Source organism: Impatiens glandulifera, chromosome 2 (genome assembly GCF_907164915.1).
Source record: "Impatiens glandulifera chromosome 2, dImpGla2.1, whole genome shotgun sequence".
Classification (NCBI taxonomy): Eukaryota; Viridiplantae; Streptophyta; class Magnoliopsida; order Ericales; family Balsaminaceae; genus Impatiens; species Impatiens glandulifera.
In genome coordinates this window covers 55586051-55607756 of record NC_061863.1, presented here as the reverse complement: position 1 = coordinate 55607756, position 21706 = coordinate 55586051, and the positions used below count along the sequence as shown (strand labels likewise).

General features: G+C 31.8%; 2 protein-coding genes across 2 annotated transcripts; one reads left to right on the top strand and one right to left on the bottom strand.

Moving 5' to 3' along the window:
- The first annotated feature begins 1213 nt into the window (after nucleotides 1–1213).
- LOC124926570 lies at nucleotides 1214–4610 on the top strand. The gene is made up of 3 exons (XM_047466822.1): nucleotides 1214–1509; nucleotides 2224–2363; nucleotides 4301–4610. The coding sequence occupies exons 1-3, from the start codon at nucleotides 1377–1379 to the stop codon at nucleotides 4313–4315; spliced, it is 288 nt and encodes a 95-aa protein (XP_047322778.1). The 5' UTR covers nucleotides 1214–1376; the 3' UTR covers nucleotides 4316–4610.
- A 3405-nt stretch (nucleotides 4611–8015) lies between these two features.
- LOC124927076 (DNA mismatch repair protein MLH1) lies at nucleotides 8016–20273 on the bottom strand. Its single transcript, XM_047467421.1, has 16 exons — nucleotides 19929–20273; nucleotides 19667–19839; nucleotides 19481–19553; nucleotides 19237–19371; nucleotides 18937–19147; nucleotides 17001–17149; nucleotides 16676–16774; nucleotides 15496–15565; nucleotides 15277–15409; nucleotides 13531–13625; nucleotides 13340–13448; nucleotides 12130–12307; nucleotides 11347–11508; nucleotides 9624–9786; nucleotides 9236–9393; nucleotides 8016–8375 (listed from the first exon to the last, which is right to left on the bottom strand). The coding sequence occupies exons 1-16, from the start codon at nucleotides 20202–20204 to the stop codon at nucleotides 8331–8333; spliced, it is 2229 nt and encodes a 742-aa protein (XP_047323377.1). The 5' UTR covers nucleotides 20205–20273; the 3' UTR covers nucleotides 8016–8330.
- Between the last annotated feature and the right edge of the window lie 1433 nt (nucleotides 20274–21706).

Here is a 21706-nt window from a genome sequence, read left to right as displayed (position 1 = left end):
CGTAAATATACTTACTTAATGCATAATTAATTTAAAACATTTTAACAATCAACCAAAAAAAAATATTAGCATTTTTTTTTATAAATATGGCTGGTTGGTTAGCTATAGTTTATTAGGCTTCTTTTTCACATATATTTAAATGTGTTTCAAATTATATCTAATTTGAAAATAAAAAACCAGGTTGTGGCTTCCGTCAATCAAAAATAGGCCATGACATTTTATTATTCTAAGGGTCGTGTTTGGGTTTGGTTGATGAAATAAGGACACTTTTTTAAAACTTTTTTTTTTGTTGTTGTTGTTAAATATTAGATGATAATCTGAAATATAATTTAAATAAAAATATATTTATAAATTAATTAATCATTTTTTATAACAATACTTTTTTCAAATGAATTAATAATAAGTTTATTTTAAATCAAAATATTTTGAGTGAACTTGAACCTATTTTCTTTAATTTTTTTAAGTTAAATGGTTGTCACTCAAACTAGTTAAAATAAAATTAGGTATAACACAATTTATTAAGTATAAGGGTTGTGTTCAAAGTAATTTTAGGTTCAATTTTTTAGATTAATTTGTTTGCGAAGAATAATGACCTCAACTAAGGATGACAATTTGAATTCCGCGGTAATCGAACCAAATTATCTCGTTTGTGACAAATTTTTTCCGATTTGATTAGTAGTTGATCGGGGATGAGGGGAGAATGATATTTATATTCACATCTCGCTTATATCCCAAACACTCAAAATACAATTAAATATATAAAATTACCAATATATTTATTTATTAATTATATTTTATAATAGTTTTAAGTTTATTTTTTTATAATAATATAAAATTTTAATATATTAAATATATATTATATTAAAAATTTTGTTTATATAAAAATTTATTTATTTTGAAAATATGGTATAAATGGTATCATGTGAGAATTCTTCTGAAATCGAATAGGACAGAAATAGTAATAAAACATTTCTGAAATAAAGATGAGATAAGAATGATAAATGCTTTTTTTTTTTATTTTTTTTATTTTATTTTTTTTTTTTTTTGTCTAAAACAGTTGCATTACCCTTTCTCTGCCACCATTTAAATTATAGTTTTTTTTAACATATTGTATATTTGAAAGTAAGAACTTTAAGGATATATATATTGTAAGAAAATACCATAAATAAAAAAATTAGGTTTATTTTATTTATTTATTTATATTGAGAATAAAAAAACGATCCTTCAACTTGCAGTTCGGGGCCGATAACGAGTCCCGACCGTCGACCCACATTTGCAAGCGAGAAGATTTACTACCTACCTTACCTGGTTCGCCATTATCGTCTTTGTTCTTTCTGTAGTACCGAAATCAACATCAATTAACAGAGACAAGAAGAATGGGTGAAGACAGTAAGGTGGTTGCTCCGCCGCACGATCTGAATGCAAAGTGGGATGCTTGTCTCGATTTGGGTCTCCGCCGTGTCGTCTATTCTTCCTTAGCCGGTGCTTTTACCGGTCTTCTCTTCTTAAGTCAGTTTATTTCATCTTCCTTTCATTTCCTTTCCTTTCCCTTTTCATAATAATAATAATAATTGCAGACACCAAACATACCTCAAATGCTATTTCGATTTTTTTCTTTCTTGAATAATAGGGTTTCCCTCAAACTGGTTCTGTATTCAGGAAATGTCATGCCTTTTTTTATGAACTAAACTGTTGCCTGCCTGCTCTAACTAGGATAGCTGCTATGTAAAAAAAACTTGTAGACTCAATTCTAGTTCATTGAAGAAGTTTATCCTTTCAGATATTTAATCTTATTTTGATTCCCAGATTATTGTTATTGTTTTTTTGAAAGAAGGGTTATTGTCTTATTTACATAACAAACTATTGAGATCAACAAATAGACTACTCTCATTCCCAAAAGGAATCTTCCAACCAGAGATGTCCTCCACCCTATAAAAATGATGAGAAAGAAGTGAAAAAAACAATCCTTTAATTCTATCGGGATTGAGAGTCTCTCCTTCAAATCTTCTCCTATTTCTTTTCGCCCAACCAATCCATGATCTAAAAATTCTCTAATTGACATTGGCATGAAACAGTTAAATCTTGAAAACCTGACAAATCATCTCCCACACTGTTACACCAAAGGAACAAAGGAGGGGCATATGATGGATAAATTATTCAGAATGCTCGAACATAACTAAATCAAGAGTTGTTAAGTTTTTTCTCTTCTCTGTGTTTTCTCAGGGAGTCCAGTCACACGTTGGGCATCAGTGGCCTTGGGTGCTGGGATTGGCATTGGATCTGCATACACAGAGTGTTCATATAAATTTGATGGATCGACAGCAAAGTTGGTAGCTCCAAGCTCAGAATCTCATTCATCTCTGGTAGGTCCAGTCGTCTTAACTAGTTATTGTTTCCCTTAATATCCCAAATGACTTTATTTGTGAGATATGCTAAGAAAGGATTATGCTAATAATTTCTTAGGGCCTTTCAACTTGTCATTTACCAATTTACTAAACCAAATACTTAGATATTTCAGAAAGGGAACTTGTATAGAGGTGTTACCTTTTTTTTGGAACCTTGTATGGCAGAAATTGCCATCAAGGTGTTCAACTATTTTCGTAACCAATGTGTCTGGACTAGCTTGTCACTTGAACAACAACTCATGGTGGTGGGTTGTTGTACTAGCCAATGCACAAAAAGCTGGCCCAGACAATAAAGTAATTGTCAAAGAATGAAATAGTATTGAATCTGGTTTATGGTTCCTAAAGGCTTAGGTCATTTCCGTCTGATTACATTTCTTCTGCAAATATTAAATCTCTTGTCTGGTACTTTACATGTGAATATCAGGTCTAATGTTTGTCAGCCCTATGCATCCTCACTGATATGTCACTTTAGATATATCATGCAATCAAGTCACATTCTTCATTTCATACATCAAGATTTGTTTGCATACTGAAGTACACTCAGATTTATACTCAAGCAGACTAGTTTATTGAAGAAGATCCAGTAAACCATCCTTATATCACCAGAAGCAATTCCAATTTTCAAAAAAATAAAAATAATGCTTTGATTGTCCATTTATTTGGTTACAAAGTGACTCTATAGTCTGTTGACTTCATTAAGACCCTATTTTCATCATTCCCTATGAGAAGAAGCTTACATGCACAACAAGAATAGGGATACTAAAGAAGCATCTCCCTAACAAATATAAAATGATCAGATAAGATTGACATTGAAGATGTCATTTTCACTGAAAGCATCCTGATTGAAGTGGTGAGTCATGGTGGTGGAATGTTGTGCTAGCTTCCTCCATTGACGAAAACTACTGTCTCAAAAGAAAAAGAAAAAACCTTGAAAATATCATTTAGATGTTGTCTTGCTACTACAAGTGTCAAACCATCTTCTAGGGTTTTGTTTGAGCTTATAGATAGATTTTACAAGTTTGCATGCAATTGGTCTATTTTGTTAGGTTTTGTTAATCATGAGGATTTTGTAGGAGATCTTGCCAACGAAAACAAATAAGAGTGTCAAAAGAAAATGGGTCAAACTCTCCAATTGCATAGATAAATTTATTTCTAGAAATTAAACTAGACATTTTCCTAGAAATATTTGTATGGTATTCAACTTGTACAAGATGGTAGTTCAAACAAGGGCTTGATGAATGTATTGACAGTAACATATCAAAATATTTTCCATCTATATTTGTCATATTCATCATAGAACTAAATGAGTTAATGGCTCGTAAACATATCCAGCCTGGCCTTGATTGATGTCTTATAGTCATACATTTTTCCAACACAAACAATAGAGAAAAGGAAAAGATTAAGGATTTTTAAGAGTTTTGCATTCTAACGATTCTTCAAACATACTGTCCAAAAGCAAAGACGGGCCGAATATCTTTCACTCACTGAAAACCAAGCCTAACTTCTTGAATACCAGGAAATCGAAGATCGCACCGAACTATTTTTTTGTTAGTAGTAGGTTTTGGCTTTCCCTTGTTAGTAAAGCGCTAACCAATCTGGTAACACTTTATTTATCTGTCAGATATCTGATCTGAATGTTGGTTCATATAAGGTCACACATAGAAATAGAACTTAGTTAGGCGCGTATAAAAAAAGTTTATTGATGGTTTCTCATTTGGATCTGGATTTAGAAATAGAAAGTGTTTTCAAAATGGAGATGGGTTTTGTATATTTTAGATCGAACTCTTGTCATTTGACTGGATATGCTTTAAATTCTTTGAAATTTGGTTGAATTTGGTCCTATTATTTATGGAATGATGTATAATGTATTTCAATTTGTTTGATTTTACTTACAGGGTGGACATGAGTGAAGATGATGGTTAGTTGAGTTTGAGAGGACATCTTCTTCTATAAGTTGGTATTTTATTTCCCTTTGGATTTTTATTACAACTCAAGAGTGAGTGTTCCAAATGGTTGGACTCTTAAATCTCATGTCAAGATTTGTATGGTGCTATGATATGATGTGTTTCACATCTCACTAATAATCATAAACAAATTTAGCAAATAATTTTTGTGGTTGCAGATTTGCTCTTACACAACTTTTATTTATATATATATATATATATATATATATGAACTTTTATTAAATAAAAAAGTAAGTGACAAAATATGTTGAGTACTAAGTTCACTAATTCCCATCTGAATTGTGTTTATGTTCATACATGTTATAGTTTCACATTTTAGAGTCTTTACTAATTTTCTCTATAAACATCATTTTCAGAAAAAAGTGAGTTTGTAAAAAGTTTAGAAATATGTGGGGTTATTGGATAAAATAATATTAATGTATTATATTATTAATTAATTTATTTGATTTTGCTTAGTTATTTTATTTATTTATTTTGTGATTCTGATTTATTCTTTGGTAACTAATATAACCCTTATGACCTTTAATAGTGGGATTTTATTGGGAATTAAATTTCATATATTCGATCAATAAGATAACAATCTATTTGGGGTGGTCAAAAAATTCGATCCGAAAGACATGATCATTTGATCGGACCAATTCGATCTGAAAAAAATTTGAATTCGATGGATCGGATATCGATCCGATCTTTTACCGAATATCTGGATTTAATATGAATCGGGCGAAAAAAATTCGGATACTCAAAGCCGATCCGTTGATTTTTAAAATTTAAAAATAAAATAACATATTTATTCAAATTACAAACCTTAGGGCTTAAAGTGAAGTTCAAATTGCCTCTTCGTGTCGCTGCTAAATCTCCATTCCACTCTCTTAGAGCTTGTTCGGTTTGGGATAATTTTAAAAACCTTGAGAGAGAAAAATAATGATTGGTGATGATTTTGAGGAAATAATGATTATTTTTAATAAAAAGAATTAAAGAGTATTAATATATATAAATAAAATAAAATATAATAATTTAAAATAGAAGATATTTTAGTATTTTGGTTAATGATTTGAGTGATGTAATGGATAAAAAGGGGTGAAGTGATATTTGATTTTATATGAGTTTTTTTAAAAACCCATACCGAACAAGGCCTTACTGCGCTGCTGATTTCATCTCCAATTCTCGAGATCTCCTGATGTTGGCAAGGTTTGCCTTACTTGCTGATGTTGGCAAAGTCATGAAATGCCCTGATCCATCTTCTGAAGTTTTTGTTGGTCAAGATATGGTAAATCTATTGGCAATTGATGATAAATGGAAGTATGCACTTTATGTTGTTCGTTATTCGATAAGACAGTCGCAAGGTAACTATTATGTTCATTTATATGTTGTTATTGTGTACATTTTAATTAGAGGTGAACACACTGATTAATCTAACAGATTTAGCAAAATTAGATAATATTAATTCAAGATCTACAAATATGAGTGAGAAATTTGTGTATGAGAGAAATGAACCACATATTTTTACAAGTCAAAAACCACCGAGACATTCTTCCTCTAGTGATGTTTCTTCTTCTAATTCTATCTATGATAATAAGAGAAAGGGTTCTATTTGGTGGTCTCATTTTGATAGAATGGATAATATAAATTATGCAAAGTGCAAATATTGTGCTACAAAAATTGGTAGTGCGACATTTAGCTAATCATATAAAGAGATGTAAGCAACTTCCTATTAATATGGATAAGAAGCAAAAACTATTGTCCGTGATGATGATGTGTTTGAAACAATCTCTCTTTCGTCTTGTTGGCAATTTGATCAAACAACTTGTAGAAAGACCCTTGCTAGGATGGTTATCGTGGATAAGTTGCCTTTTACTTTTGTGAAACATGAGAGATTTATATACTTTTGTAAGTGTTTAAATCATTCATTTTCAATTCCATCACACAAGACCATTGCTAGAGATTGTTATAGCTTTTTTATCGAAGAAAAACGAAAGTTGAAAGCTATTTTTGAAACACTCTCTTCTCAAATTAGTTTGACAACTAATGCATGGACTTCCGGTCAAAACTTGAGCTATATGTGTCTTACTGCTCATTTTATTGATGACAATTGGATTTACATAAAATGATCATTAATTTTTGTCCTCTTGCTGGTCATTCTGGACATTTGATAGGTCGAGATGTTGAAAAGTGATTGATTGATTGGAGACTCGAGAATATTATGACTATAACTATGACGATACACAATGCTAGTTCTAATGATTTGACAGTTGATTATTTGAGAAGAAGACTTAAACATTGGGAATCTAGTATTTTGGATGGAGAATTTCTACATATTCGTTGTGTTGCTCATATCTTCAATTTGGTTGGATGGTTTAAAGGATATGGATTCATCTATTATGAAAGTTAGTACTGTAGTAAGATATGTTAAATCTTCTCCTGCAAGACTTCAAAATTTTAAATCTTGTGTAGAAGAAGAGAAGATGGAAAGTAAAAGTCTTGCTTGTTTGGATGTTGAAACAAGATGTAATTCAACATATTTTATTCTTAAGTGTGCTGAGAAGTTTAAGAAGATATTTGATAACTTGATATTTAAGAACTCCTCTTGCCATAAGAAGATGATGAAGGTAGGTGGAGATCCTAATGATGAGGATTGAAAAAGGGTTAGTCATTTCTTGCCAATTTTGAAGGGTTTTTTTTTATGATGCTACTTTGACTTATTATTATTTTTTTAGAATTAAAGAAAACTAGTATGTCACCCTACAATTATGCACCGCTTAAATTTAAAGCCTTTCAGATAAAATCGATATTTTAATATTATCCGGTTTTCGTTATGTCAATCGTAATAGTTGTGCACAAAGTGTATTTGTCGGTTTAGAGATCTCTAAATTTGTGCAAAAATGTTGATTAAGGATGTAGGAAAATCGCACATCAAATGAAAGTGAAGTATGATAAGTATTGTGGTGACATTCTTAACATAAATTATTTGATATTTATCTCTATGTAATTTGATCCAAGGCAAGAGAATGGAGATTTAGCAGCGACGTTTAAATTTCACTTTAAGCCTTTAGGGCTTGTAATTTATATAAATATGTTATTTTATTTTTAAATTTTAAAAATCACCGAATCGACTTCGAGTATCCGATTTTTTTTACCCAATCCAAAAATCCGGTAAAAATATCGGATCGAATTGGACTGATCAGGTCCTTCGGATCAATTTTTTTGGCCAACTCTAATTTAGATGTACTATACTTATTTTACTCTACAATCAAAAGTATTTACTCATTTTTTCATTTTTTTAAAAATATAATTACATATATACTAAAAAATACATAAGTAATTATAATTACATATTTTATTTATGCAACAAAATTAATTTTAATAATTTTCTATATCAAAACACGACTAATACTTTCAACATTGCATTAATTTGATATCAAATTTAAACTTTTAATATATTTCCAATCAAATAATGAGTCAAATTCAAAACATCGTAGTTGTTGAAATTTATAATGTTTACTAAGACAATGAAATAATATATTATGAAAAACTTTATATTTTAATTATATATTCAATAAAAATAATAAGAAATTTAATAACTATTTCCCTAAGTCATTTTTACCTCTCCATAACATATCTAATTTCACTATTTTATATTCTGAGAAGATTTTCCTAATATAGCATTGAAGAAGAAATAAGACCCATATACAAGAAGCTAGCTAATCGATTTAAATCAAATTACACTTAAAAAACCTAGATAGGTTCTTGTATCATAACAAAATTCCACTTACACTTAAAAAAACCCTAATTTGATTTAAATCGATCAAAGATCTCACTGACTAGCCCCCCCGAATCCAAGTGAAAGCAACAAAAATCTCACCTTTCTTACAGGTGGATAGCCCCGAATCCAAACCAAGACTTAGCATTTCGGAGATATTAGCTTCCTTTCCATACAAGGCCCAAAAAATTGAACATTTTTTCTTCAGCATCTCTCAAAGGTTTTGTAAAGCTTCTCCAGTGAAGCAACCTATTGTAAATATGAGTCCATAGTTGCTTTTCAATCAAGAGGAATACATGAAGCATAACAAAATTCTAATTGGAATTCTAAATCCTTTGATTGTTTGATTACTTAAAATAAGAAATTATAATTATAATTCTAAAGACCGGAATGCATATGATTTCTTAAGTTTCAAATTCATGATTCTCAATTCAAAATTGCAATTATATGATTTCTCTACATATACTCTAACTGAATTGTAATTCAATTTCAATTATTATAAAATTGGAATTACAATTCTTAATTTTAATTATACACGTGTAACACATCCAAACATAGCCTATGAGTCCTTTGAGCAAAACAATTAAAAAAAACAAAGAATTGGAATTATAAATATAATTCCAATTTTAAAAGAATTGGAATCAATTTACAATTCATTCCTTGTGTTTTGAGAAATCATGTAATTATAATTCCAAAATAAAGAGGATCAACTTTAATAAAATCACATATATTGAATTCCAATGGGAATATAATTTCAATTTCAATTTCAATTCCTTATTTTAAGTCATCAAACAAACAAAGAATTTGGAGTTGGAATCCCAATTCCAATTCCACCCTATCCAAGAATATCCCAAGAGGAAAAAATGACTTGGCCAACAGATCCTAGTCTACCTATGAAAGTGTAAATAGTTGTCCAAAGTCAGAATGTGAGGTATTGGCACAAACCAATATGATTAAACAGCATTTTATTTTAGATTTTCACAATAAATGAGCTATTTTATTGTTAATATATTTGAAAAACAGTTTATAGCATTATGCCACAAAATATATGCAATGCAAGTATATTTTGATCAGAATACTCAAGAATCAGATTCTAGAATAAGTAGTACCTGCACAAATGTCCCATTTCCAGCCATGGAAGTTGTTGGTTTAAGAAAAAGTCTCATAGATGGAAACAGGATATGTTGGATTGACCACTCACGCTGGGCCCAAGCAGTCTCTGCTTCAGCAAGTAGCTCATGCTCCATTTCATCCTCCAAATGATCCTCTAAATAACAAATATTCTTTTAGAAGTTTTCATTCAAGAATAACAGGATATGAAATGGAAACTAAGTTCAATCATTTAATGAAACCATACATAATTGTGTGATGAATCTCACACAATCAAAAGACCAAAATGCCTGTAAATTATATATACATAAACATGACATGAAGTAACTAATGTGCAAATCACTTTCAATAATTACAAATAGATCTTAAAAGAAGTTGTACAAATACCTTCTATTATGTTTTCTCCATCATGAGAACGTTTGGAAGTTTCATTCTTGTAAAATTGCAAATTGTCACTAGGATTTGGCAATAAAGGAGGATGCATAGCATAGAAGTTTCCTATAGCAGCAGCAATTGATTGAAAACAATTTTTTTCATCTTCCCAAACCACCTAAGTTTTAGGAACAATGAAAGCATTAGCCACTAAGATTACATATTTTTTATAAAAATGAGAAAGCAAACTATCTACTATACACATTTATAATGACGTTTGTTTTAGCACATTCACTAGATTTTATTTTATTTTTTACTTTGATTTGGAATAAAGTCCACATGTGTCGATACCCGGCTGTCAGTCGTCCTTTTATTTGAACCACCAACTTACCTTGGTGAAGAAAGAAGATATAACACCAAATGGAGATAACGGAAATGCCACTTAAATTCTATACAATTTCAGACTTTGAGTAAAAAGCACAACCAACTCCATTTTTCTCCATACCAAGCATTACTTACAATAATAAGTATCGCTAATAGTATTTATTGCTAACAATATATACCAGTTCCATGCACATGAGTGAAATGTAGGTGAAATAGACAAAGTGTTACGTGTGAGTAGGCTTAGGATTAGCAAACGAAGCACAAATGAGTAAATTAGCCCTTGAAATTTATTATGCTAGTTATTTACCCCAAGTCGTTAGGGAGGTTAGGACAAATGCATTTTTTTTCTTAGACCATGTTTTTTCCATCGAGGAGGTAGCACAATATCTCTTCATGACTCCCATTTCAATTAAGGTGCTTTCAGTGAGAATTGAGCATGAAACCGGTTTCAAGTCTAACTGTCTAAGATTATTGCTACTTGATCAGCCATGGGTAGATCAATTTGTTATTAAATAGACAGGTGGCACACCTCTATAACTATAAATAAAGGTGGGATAGCTGAAGAAATTTATTTATCCAATGTATGAAGAACTCAGTCTTCTCTCACCCGCATTTCTCTCTTGGATCTCACCACTTTCTTCCAAGAAACCCTAAAATGATATTCTATTATGGAATTAAACCATTGCACAAAGGTCCAAAAGCTATAATTAAATAAAAAGAAGCAAACTTATTGCTCTAATAAATACAGATTTTAGGAGATGGATTCAGTTACAATGAAACTTACGTGCACGAATGGGAAGAGAAAGGACAAAACAACATTAGAAAATAAAAAACATAAAGCAAGACTATGATACAATAGGGAAGGGTTAGTGACATATTAGTAAATAAGGGTAGATGTGTGTGGGTGAGGCATATAAATACTTGTATTGCACTTGTGTGTGGGTGAGGCATATAAATACTTGTATTGCCCTTGTTATAAGCATATTGGTACATTTTAAAATTCTTATGTTGTTTTCTTATTTATTGTTTTGTTTTCTTATTCCTTCCCTTTTGTAACGTTTGATCACATCTTGCGTTCTTTTTAATAAAAGTTGACCTTTTTCAAAAAAAAAATAAGCATATAGTTAAACATGATGTTCTCTCTCTCATCTCCTGGCTTCTCCCTTTTCTCATCTCCTGTCTCTCTGTTTCGTCCCTCTTTCCCTCACCTATATTCTAGTTAGTAACTACTACTGCATAAATCTAACATCAATTGGAACCTTCTTGAAAATATAGGTAAACAAAAAATTAAGTGGAAAATGTTGTGGCAAAACAAAGACAGAAAAGGTATCACAAAACAGAAAGAGTAACTTACATCGTTGCCCAAACAGAGAACAAAATCGGGGACACGATCCATATCCGGAGTGTATTGCTCAAGCACAACAGGAAGCCTAGACAAGTGACCTTCTGGATCTATGAACACACTGAAATACTCCTCTAGCATTTCAGTTTTTTGTTTTAGCAGGTCTGTGTTCATCTGCACAAGGGGGTCAACAAAGTTTAGCGATCTTTGAAGTACACAAGTACAATCAGTAACTATGAAAAAATATATAAAATCCAAAGACGATAATGAAGGGTTTTCTACTTTAAAATAGTTAGATCAGGAAGAAGAAACGTTAACCTGAACCCAGAAAAAAACATAAAATGAGAATGCAAGACAGATAAATCAATTCAACAAGCCTTCTTCTTACTTCAACAAATAGAGGAATGTCGATATCAAAATGGAGAATCATATCTTAACCCAGAAAAATAAGTTGTACTTGGTCTAACCATCTTTTTCCATATCTACCATTCTTAGCTGATATAGTATTACCCTCACTGCATGGGGATGTGAACTCCTCTTACAACTACGAAAAGTTTGTATCCAAGACATGAGCATGTGTCAACATTTTTCTCAAATTCAATTACAAGTTCTAATTGTTAACTACATTAAGGTAACAACAAATATTGTATGTCAACACCAACACTTGTTTAATAATGATGCATCTTTTATTTAGAAAACACACAAAAATGTCAAGAATCACAAAATCTTCTATAAGTACTATGTGTTACTTGTATAAAGTTTAACACATAATTCATCCCCATTTTGTGTACTTGCCTGTGCAATCTTGCTCTTCAGATCATCATCTTCATTGCATTCTTCATTGAATTCTTCATCTATTTCCTCCTCTTTTAGTGCCAACAAGATTAATTTTGATACTAAGACAGGCTCACTTAATTGTATAGCATTAAAATGAGCAAACCGTCGCAGTACTTGCTGATACATAAGCTCTTTGCTTCAAAAAATCAGAAAAACATGAAGGTAAATATAATTAGCTAACTGGTTTATCTGGTTATAGATTAGAGAAATGAAGGACTAGGGGCTTGTTTGAAGTGAGGTTATTTGGGTTAAATCAAATTATTTGAAAATAATTTGTTTGATGAGAAAGTGGATTATTTCGGTTAAATGATCAAAATATCCTTAGTATTCAATATATGTTATAAAGAATAAAAATAATGGTGTTATGGTATTTTAATTTATGTTTTGATGGAAGATTTGATAGGTTGATTTGATGTTGACCCATATCAAACAAGCCCTAGAAGATCTAGCATATCCAAGAAAACAAAATAATTAGTCAACTCGTCAATGAAGTATTTTATATAGCCCATCCACATAGCATAACTTCCTGATGAAGCCATCATCAACAAATAATTCTCTCATCATCTGTGTGAATTTCAGAATACGAAAGCAGGAAAGGCAGTTGGTAGTGTTGAATCATGCTCATGACTTTATATCACGCACAAGGAATTATTCATCACTACAGAAACCTAGTTAGCTATCATTCTACATCCAATAATAAACTCATCAAGATTATGTTGTCGCACCGAAGACTTGGTCACCTAAATTTCCTTATCTTGCTAAAACAATTCCTGATTTCATTCTCAATGAAAATGTCGGTTCGTCTTAGTGTGATGTCTGTCAATTTGTCAAACATACATTAGTGTCTTTTGCAAGTGTTAAATGCACACTTTCACTCATACATAGTGATGTTTTGAGGCCTTCTCATGTCTCTCACAACAAAAAGTGATTAAATATGTGTTGCTGAGCACACACATTAACTTAGTTATTCTTTATGAAAGAAAACAAAACAGCAAGACACAATATTTGAACAATTTTACACCATAATTCAAACTCAATATTTTAACAAACAACATTCAAATCAATGCAGTATAATTTTCCCTAAAATGTCTTCAAGATCAAGGTAATGATATACTTATGTTTGCAAAATCAAGGGAAAACAGTCAGAACAGAGTAACAGAAATATTACCTTAAGTTCACCACATTGGCTAGATACAAGTTCGTATTGTGCTGAATTAGAGCAAAATCATCATCTGCCATTCCGATATAAGTACAATGCCTTACAGTATCCAACAATCCTAAAATGAATAAATGTAACCTAATTAAAATAGGTCAAACTCAAAATAAGCATTTATTTGTTAGCATAGTAGTAAAGAATACCAGAATGACAACTTTTATCTATATCATCAAGAAGCTCCTGAATGCTTGTGAGATCTGCATTTTCCTTAGGGATCCTCCTTTGCCTAATGGAAGATCTGGAATTGGAGTTAATCCTCATGAGTATGGTATAGGGAAAATAGCTAGTTTTGTGTAGAAATTCAAGGAGATAGGAGAGAACAAAGATGTTACACTTTTTTTTTAAATGTTCTGGGTGTGAAGACTCGAACTCATTAGTCATTACCAATGAGAACACGAGTTACTGTGCTCTACCACTGAGTTATGAGTCTCCACAACAAAGATGTTACACTAAAACTATAGATCCTTGTTTAACAACTATTTTCTCAGAGGTAACAGGAACTGTAACTAACGTGATAAAACATTTATGCAAGACTGAATGTAGAGAGAGACCAAGAGAGAACAAAATATTGAGGATTAGTCAAAGTTCTTCATGTTTATAATTCAGAACAAATGAGACATTGTCGACATACCAAGGAAAAGAAATCAAATCAAGTAAAATCCTTCTCCTACATAAGAATACTAGATAAATCTACAGTTAAGGGATTCATTCTTATTAAAATACTCTATCAATTTAAAATCAATTAGTATACAGCAACAGTAAGACAAGAAACAACTGCAAATATTCAAACTGTACTTAATTAAAGTGGCGATGCACTTCTAAGATTTTGTTTTCTAACAAGGATTTGATTCTGAAGTTTGCATCAAATCTTATGTGTAGTAGTATCAATGTCATGCATTGACTTCTAATTTAAGAGATGTGACATGCTATAAGTTAGGCCTTGTTCGGATGAGATTATTTAAATAATCTCAAACTAATCAAACATCATTTTACTCTCTCTCTCACCTATCACATCACTCAATTCATTAACCAAAATAATACTATCTCTATATAAAAAATATATATTATTTTATCATTATATATTAATACCATTTAAGTCATTTTACCGAAAAATCTACTTTATCAAAATCACTACCAATCATAACTTTTAATAGCATACAGGTTATTTAAATAACTCACTGGCCACTACCGAACAAGACCTTAGAGATTCCTTGTCGGAGTAAACTTAACAGTGCCAGTAGACGCAACTTAAACTTGAAAGTCATATACACATGTAAAAAATATGTTTTCCTTTTATTTCAGTTCAAACTGAGATAATTTTTAGTTAAGAAAATTTTAAGATCCATAAATTAGACTCAATATCTTAAAAATTGACACTTTTTTTCTTGTTAATTTGTAATGTCTATATGCTGATATAAAGTCATTTTACCAATTCTATGTGCTTTATTTTAATATTCATTAGCAAATTGTTTGTCTCAATAATTAATTATAAAAACAGTTTTTAAGAATGGTTTCAACTATAACATCCCATGTGTACAATCAACCAATCAAAATTAGAAAGAATAATAAGCACTCGGTTTCGTCCGTTTCTTATTGTTCATTTTTTATTTCTATTTACAAGTGTTGGTAATTAAGTGTGACACATTATGATTAGATAACTCTACCAACTCCACTCAAGGACTTCACCTAAGTTGAATCCTGTAAGAAATAATGTATTCAACCAGAGTATCTAAACACTTCAGAGAGAAAAGTGTAGTCATCAACCAAATTTTATTACAGCTAGGATTCCCAAGAAATTCTTCGATTTCTTCCGGATCCACTTCTCACGTTACGTGAATAACGGGGACATTGAGGAAATTTACAAGAATTAAAGGAGACATCAGTCATACCTCACGATGTTCAAATTTGAACTCATTTCAAGATTCCCAGGTTTAACCTGCAAGTAAGCGTGCATCCGACCAGCAGGATCTAATGAGTCTGTTCGAACCATTTTATTCACGGGCACTTTCTGTGATTTTGACCCTAAAAATGTGATGGGTTTATAAATTTTGATTGAAACAAGGAAGAAAATTCTAATAAGCCAGGCTAGTTAACTGGAAAGAAAATACCAGAACCCAAGGGACTGATAGAGGTGTTTTTGCTGTAAGGTATAAGAGCAGAAGGAGAAGGATCCACCATCTTCATCATAAACAATATCAACATAGCAAAAAAAATGTGAACAAGTTAACAGCAGGAACAGGATGAGGGCAAACCAACAAGCAAAATGAGGATGAACCTCAATAAAATGATAAAGCAAACATATATCCTCCATAAATAAGGGAAACAAGTTCAGATTGAAAGAATCAACAATAATAAGTTATCAAAGAAATATCAGCAAATCGTTTTTAAGTGGAAATCGGTGCATTTGGAAAATGTGGAGACTTATATCTCAGTGATATGGCACAAGAACTCATGTCCACAAGATTATGTGTTCGAGTCTTCATAACCAGACCATTTAAAAAAAAGTAATTGAAAGCAAAATCTAATATGTAAATAGATTTCAAGTTGATGGACGGGTCCCACCAGGACTTCTACACTTAGAATGCATGTTTCCATTTTAGAGACTACATGTACTTGAGATGAATTTACAAACTCTAAGGCCACATTTTAAGGTCTGTTGAATAAAGAGTAAATATAACATTACTGAAAAAAGCCAGATGCTTTCCTTGACAGATGTACAGTTTGTCAAATAAGAATAAGTGTTATTTTGAGGGAAATTGATGATTTTTTAAGATTTATCATCCCTAATCAAGCTTCTAAATATGTTAACTTACAATTCTCAGGAATCATTAGAACAAATAAATTCAATCTTAAACTCATGCTCAAACACAAAATAATTCATGTAGATATTAACTAAATAATCAAATATGCACAAGCAAGGATGTTTGTCAAACAAATGGTCAAGCTGCTTGCGTCTCCAAAAAGAAATCCTAAAAATAGAGAAACCCATCCCATATCACAAAGACTGATAGAACTAGGGAAAACAGTTATAATTTTCATAATTAGCTTTAGGATTCACCACAAAGGACATGCATAAAGTATTAAAAAGAAACGCTTAACGAACATAATAAAAGCACTATAACTCTCATACTTCCCTCACAAATTAGACAAATCATGAAAAACAAGCTTCATAGAAATTAGTAGTACATAAATACGAGAACATCTACATAACTAATACAAAAAAATTATGGATAGTAATAGCTTCAAGCACAAAAATACATGCTTAGCTTGCATGTTCGCAGGACAAACCTGTTCATTGTAAACTTTTTCATCATTAGAGTTCGTCAGTTTAGCCTCAACAGCTGACTGTATCTTCTCAATGATAACTTCCTGATTCAAAAGGCTAACCTGCATTTACATCATATTTGAACTTAAAATATACCAACCCAGAGTTAAATACAAAATCTTCTGCGAGTTCACAGTTCAAGATATTATAATTTTCTTGTTAAAGATTTAATCTATGCATTACATAGGGCTATTAATGCTTAAGCAAACAGGACATTGTCCCAAATAAATCGATTGGACAAAATTCATGATATACATTCAGAAGAAAAAAACAATGTAACCTGCTTACCTCTTTCTTTGTTGGGTGCACATTCACATCAACATGCTCAGGTGGCAAGGTGAGAGATATATATACAAAAGGTTTTGATGCTTTAGGTAAGGTTGCTGCATAGACAATGTCTATAGCTCTTTTTAAGGCGCTACACTCAACTAGTCTATCTGACAAGAAAACGAAAATTAACAAACATGGTATCCATAGTGTAGTTCCATATTAGCTGTGATAGTGAAGAAAGGTAAAAAGGTGCTGAGTAAAACTTGGAAACTTCTTAAAAAAAACTATTGAGAATGTAAAATCTCTTTTTGTTTCATATAATGGTACTAGAGATAGTGTTATTTAGGTTTTGGCTTTGGACCATCACTTCTGGATATATAATTATCACATTCATAAACAATTTTACCTAGTCAACCTGGTACCAAATATGTCCTATTAACAGCAGTTTCCTGGCAATATTGCATGCAACTTCCACTTTCTACAGTTCTACCATGCACCACTAGTGAGATTATTGGGGTTTCAGTGTTTCACCATTACAGAAATCGCCTAATCTCCTATATCCAACAATATAGCAACCGAACTTTGAAATTTCACCTTCTTGTAGATCTTGGAGTTTCAATCTATTTGAAGCTTTATGTAAAGTGGGTCTCAGTATGGGATTCCAAAGATGCTACTCATTGCTCAATGATTATTAGTGAGTGTATACTGTGCATTCTTGTACTAAGCATTTATGTGGGTGATATTTTCTTACCACAAATGATATGCATCAGATTGATGAAATAAAAACAAATTGTGTCCACTTTATGACCAAAGATTTAGGAAGACCTCAATACTTGCTTGCATTAAGATTAGCTCATGACTCATACAAACTTGTTTTATCTCAAGCAGAGTGTTTTTTTCTTGATTTGCTTTAAAATTGTCTTATATTTTGGTCAAACTAGCATCAGTTCTCATGGGAGTGAAAACACAAGACCAAACTAAAATGATAACTCGCAATATAGGAGACTTGTCATTTGAAAAAGTCAAAGTTGTGTCATTATTTGAGTGGAAATAGTATTTCTCTTTTGTATGTCCATGGAGATTTGAAAATTCCAAACATCACTGGGAATGTGATCTAGGAACTTATCAAATAAACTGCACTCCATCGTACACATTAAGAGTCCATTGATTAAAAGAGGCTAGGGAAAGCATGAATCAATTCCAACATAATGTAAGAAGATGGGCATGATTGATTTATATGCTTCCGCTTGAGGAAAAGTTTTAGTGATTGTATGTGTTTAATGAATTGTTCTTAGGGTTTAACCCATGTTGTACCCTATATGTAGATAGATTAATTTAAAGATAATTAGTATTATTCCCCTTCAAACCCAATCTGATTAGTTGCCCCCATGATTTTTAAAAATATTTTGATCTTACCTCTAAATAAAGAAATGTAACAAATGACATCAAATAGTTTAAGTGAAAGAATTTCAACAAGATGACATCGTCAAATTTTAGTTAATGATTATTTATCATAGATTCACCCTAAAAATCAACACTTCATACCCCCAAAATCATGAGAACAATGTGTTCATAAATACTGTAAAATGACTTCCTAGATCATCACTAATATGTATTGCAATTGCACAATCTCTCCTAAAGATCCACCAAAATGTTCCAAATCAGTAGGTTATATTAGTGAGGACATAAATAGTAGAGTGGCCCTTGAAGGTCATTATGTTAGTTAATATTACCCAAGTTGTTAGGAAAGTCGTGAGTTGTTAGAATGTGGCAACCTCTGTAACTATTAATAAATGATCTAGCTAAAGAATGTAAGCAATCAAATGAATTGAATTGAAATACAGAGATCGAATCAAGTTGGCTACATTGCATTGAACTGGATTGTTCACCACATATAAGATAAATGTGTATATAGTGTCACTTAATGGAAACAAGAAATAGTAATTGCATTTACCATTAATAAAAAGCACCATGGTAGTCTTCTTAGCAATGTAGTTTGAGTTTGAAACATAACCATTCATGGTGAAAACTGAACTGGAAGCATCATCGTCAGAGACTTCTATTTTCATTAGATTACGTGCAACTGGTACCCCATAGACACATTTAATAGCATCAAGTCTTGAGGGTGTCGCTATTGTCTGAACATCTGCCCTTGTCGCTCCATGCTAAAGTAAGAAGATAAATGTGAGATTAAGCACCTATCGTCTTGAAATAGTTCAAGTTGACTTAAATTCCACATAATTATGCGACTAACCTTTCTACAAGAGAAGCTCACATTATTGTGATGGATAGCAAACCTACTTAGGAGGTCCACAACTTTTGGATAATCACAGACAGTGTTCTGAAGTGATTTCCTCCTTGCACTCATGTTGTAGAATAAATTCTCAATCTGAAGTAGATATTAAAGTATCAGATATAAAAGTGAAGCCTAAAATGTGAAGGAAGAAAACAAATTGATGCGGAATGCTACAGCTATTGAATGGGTGATGGCAACCCACCATTATCTGAGTCCCCTTTACTGCGGCACATGCTTTAGGCTCGTGTTCCATTACACCATCTCTGTAGGATACCCTGTAATGAGTATTTAAGCTATTAACCTCAAATAAAAACTTCAAAAATTAACATCACATGACAGGTTTTATTTTTTCAAAATGCATTTCATCGAACAGGTGATGTGCGTATACCTATAACCATGCAGTTTTCCTTCAGTAATGGTGGTAACAGTGACGTGGCCGACATAAGTCATGCTAGCCAAAGCTTCTCCTCTGAATCCCATTGACTTAATCGACTGCAAATCCTCAAAGCTGGACAGTTTTGAAGTTGTATGCCGCTCGCATAGTATAGACAAGTCCTCATACTACAACATAGCATCGATAAAATCAACAAACGAGGGAGAAAACACAGGAAACGAAATGCGCGGCAAAGACAGTAAGATTAAGGACTTACTCGGATTCCGTGGCCATCGTCAGAAACCTGAATGAGCTTGAGACCACCGTCCTTAACAACCACATTGATTGAGGATGAGTGAGCGTCGAGGCTGTTCTCGATAAGTTCCTTCACGGCAGAGACAGGTCTTTGGATCACCTCCCCGGCGGCAATTCGATTAACGACGGACTCATCAAGACGTCGGATTATCGGCGGCTCAGTTGTAACTGCTGGAGAGGGAACCACTTCGTATTCTACTGCCATTTGATAAGGCTGTTCTTGTTCATGAAGCTCCATTTTACGACGCCCCAGGAGGGATGAATCTGGCTGAAAACTAGCGGGTAATTCTTAACTATAATTTTGTCCCTTTATTTTCTTAGTGTAGAGGAGTGTTATTATATATTGTTAGTAGTTCTAAGAAAACTTTTTGAAGGGCTAACTATGAGAATAAACTGATTTAGAATAAATAAATAAAAGTAATTAAGGTAACACTACATTGATTCCACTCTTATTTAAGTGACCATAATATATGGTGTTACTAAGAAACAAACACTAAAAAAAACTTAAGTTGGAGTTAAGAATTACCAATATAATAAACTTAGATTTTGTGACTATATTTGGTGTAGCGTTAAAAGTTTAGTTACAACTACAATGTATACCGAGTTTATTTTCATTGCTATACGTAAAAATGTAACATTTAAGAATATGTTTGATCATCTGTCTAATGGTCTCGTTAGTCGAATTAGATATAGAAAGATATTAAACATTATGGAGACTTCGTCTCATAATAGAGTTTTACTTTTGGTATAACACAAACTAATGTCACCGTCTGAACAAGACGTTATGCGTTGACAATATATGAATAGTTTCTATGTTGGGCATTGCTACAAGTTGGTCGCTAAGATTATTCCTATAATTTTTGTTGGGAAAAACTTTAAGTGTCAAAAAATTCATATAAGATCTCGTTCTTTGGGTGAAACGTTATTTATGGTGGAAATCTAGTGGATGATATGTGCATAAAAAAAATATTGTATTATAGCTAGTTGTATGTGTTACGAATAAGTTGAATCGACAACTCACTTATTTTTGTATTGTCGAGGGATGACTTGTATTTGAAATATTTTGTGGAGTATTACTGAGATTCATTGAGTGATGTCCGAAATTTTGAGTAGTTATTAAAAAGTTTGGATTGCCGTAGCTGATATGGTAGACCTATATATTTGAGTTATCATCTCAATTATTTTTTGATGAACTATCTGGTTTGAGAGATATCGTCGAATTTTTAATGATCGTAGTCGTCCGATTAGTATCATTCATAATACTATTATTATAACGCTTTCTGATATTCGTTTAATAAAGTTAGTAGAGTATGTCGGGGAGTTAATTGTTTTTCTCGAGGATTTATGAACTCAGTAACTTATTAAATACCGTTTTCTCTTAAATTTTTTTTTTGAAAAACGATTAATATCATTTCATTAAAACCCCAAAAGTGGGAGAATCACGAATCATAGTTAGACAAACTCTAACTATGATTAAATGATGACAATCAACAGACCTTAAAGTATCTGATTAGTAACATTCACATAGGCATGCAACAAATATTACAAATTAAAAAATTAAAATCAATATCAGCTCATAATTATCCCACTCAGGTTGTTTATTTCCATATAAGTCTACTGCGTCATATGGCCTTCTTCTCATTCCCCTTCTCCTTGCAATGAAAGGAGATTGAATTGAAGATAATGATGATGAAGATTGCTTATTCTCATTGTGTGATATTTCTTTGAACGAATTCGTGC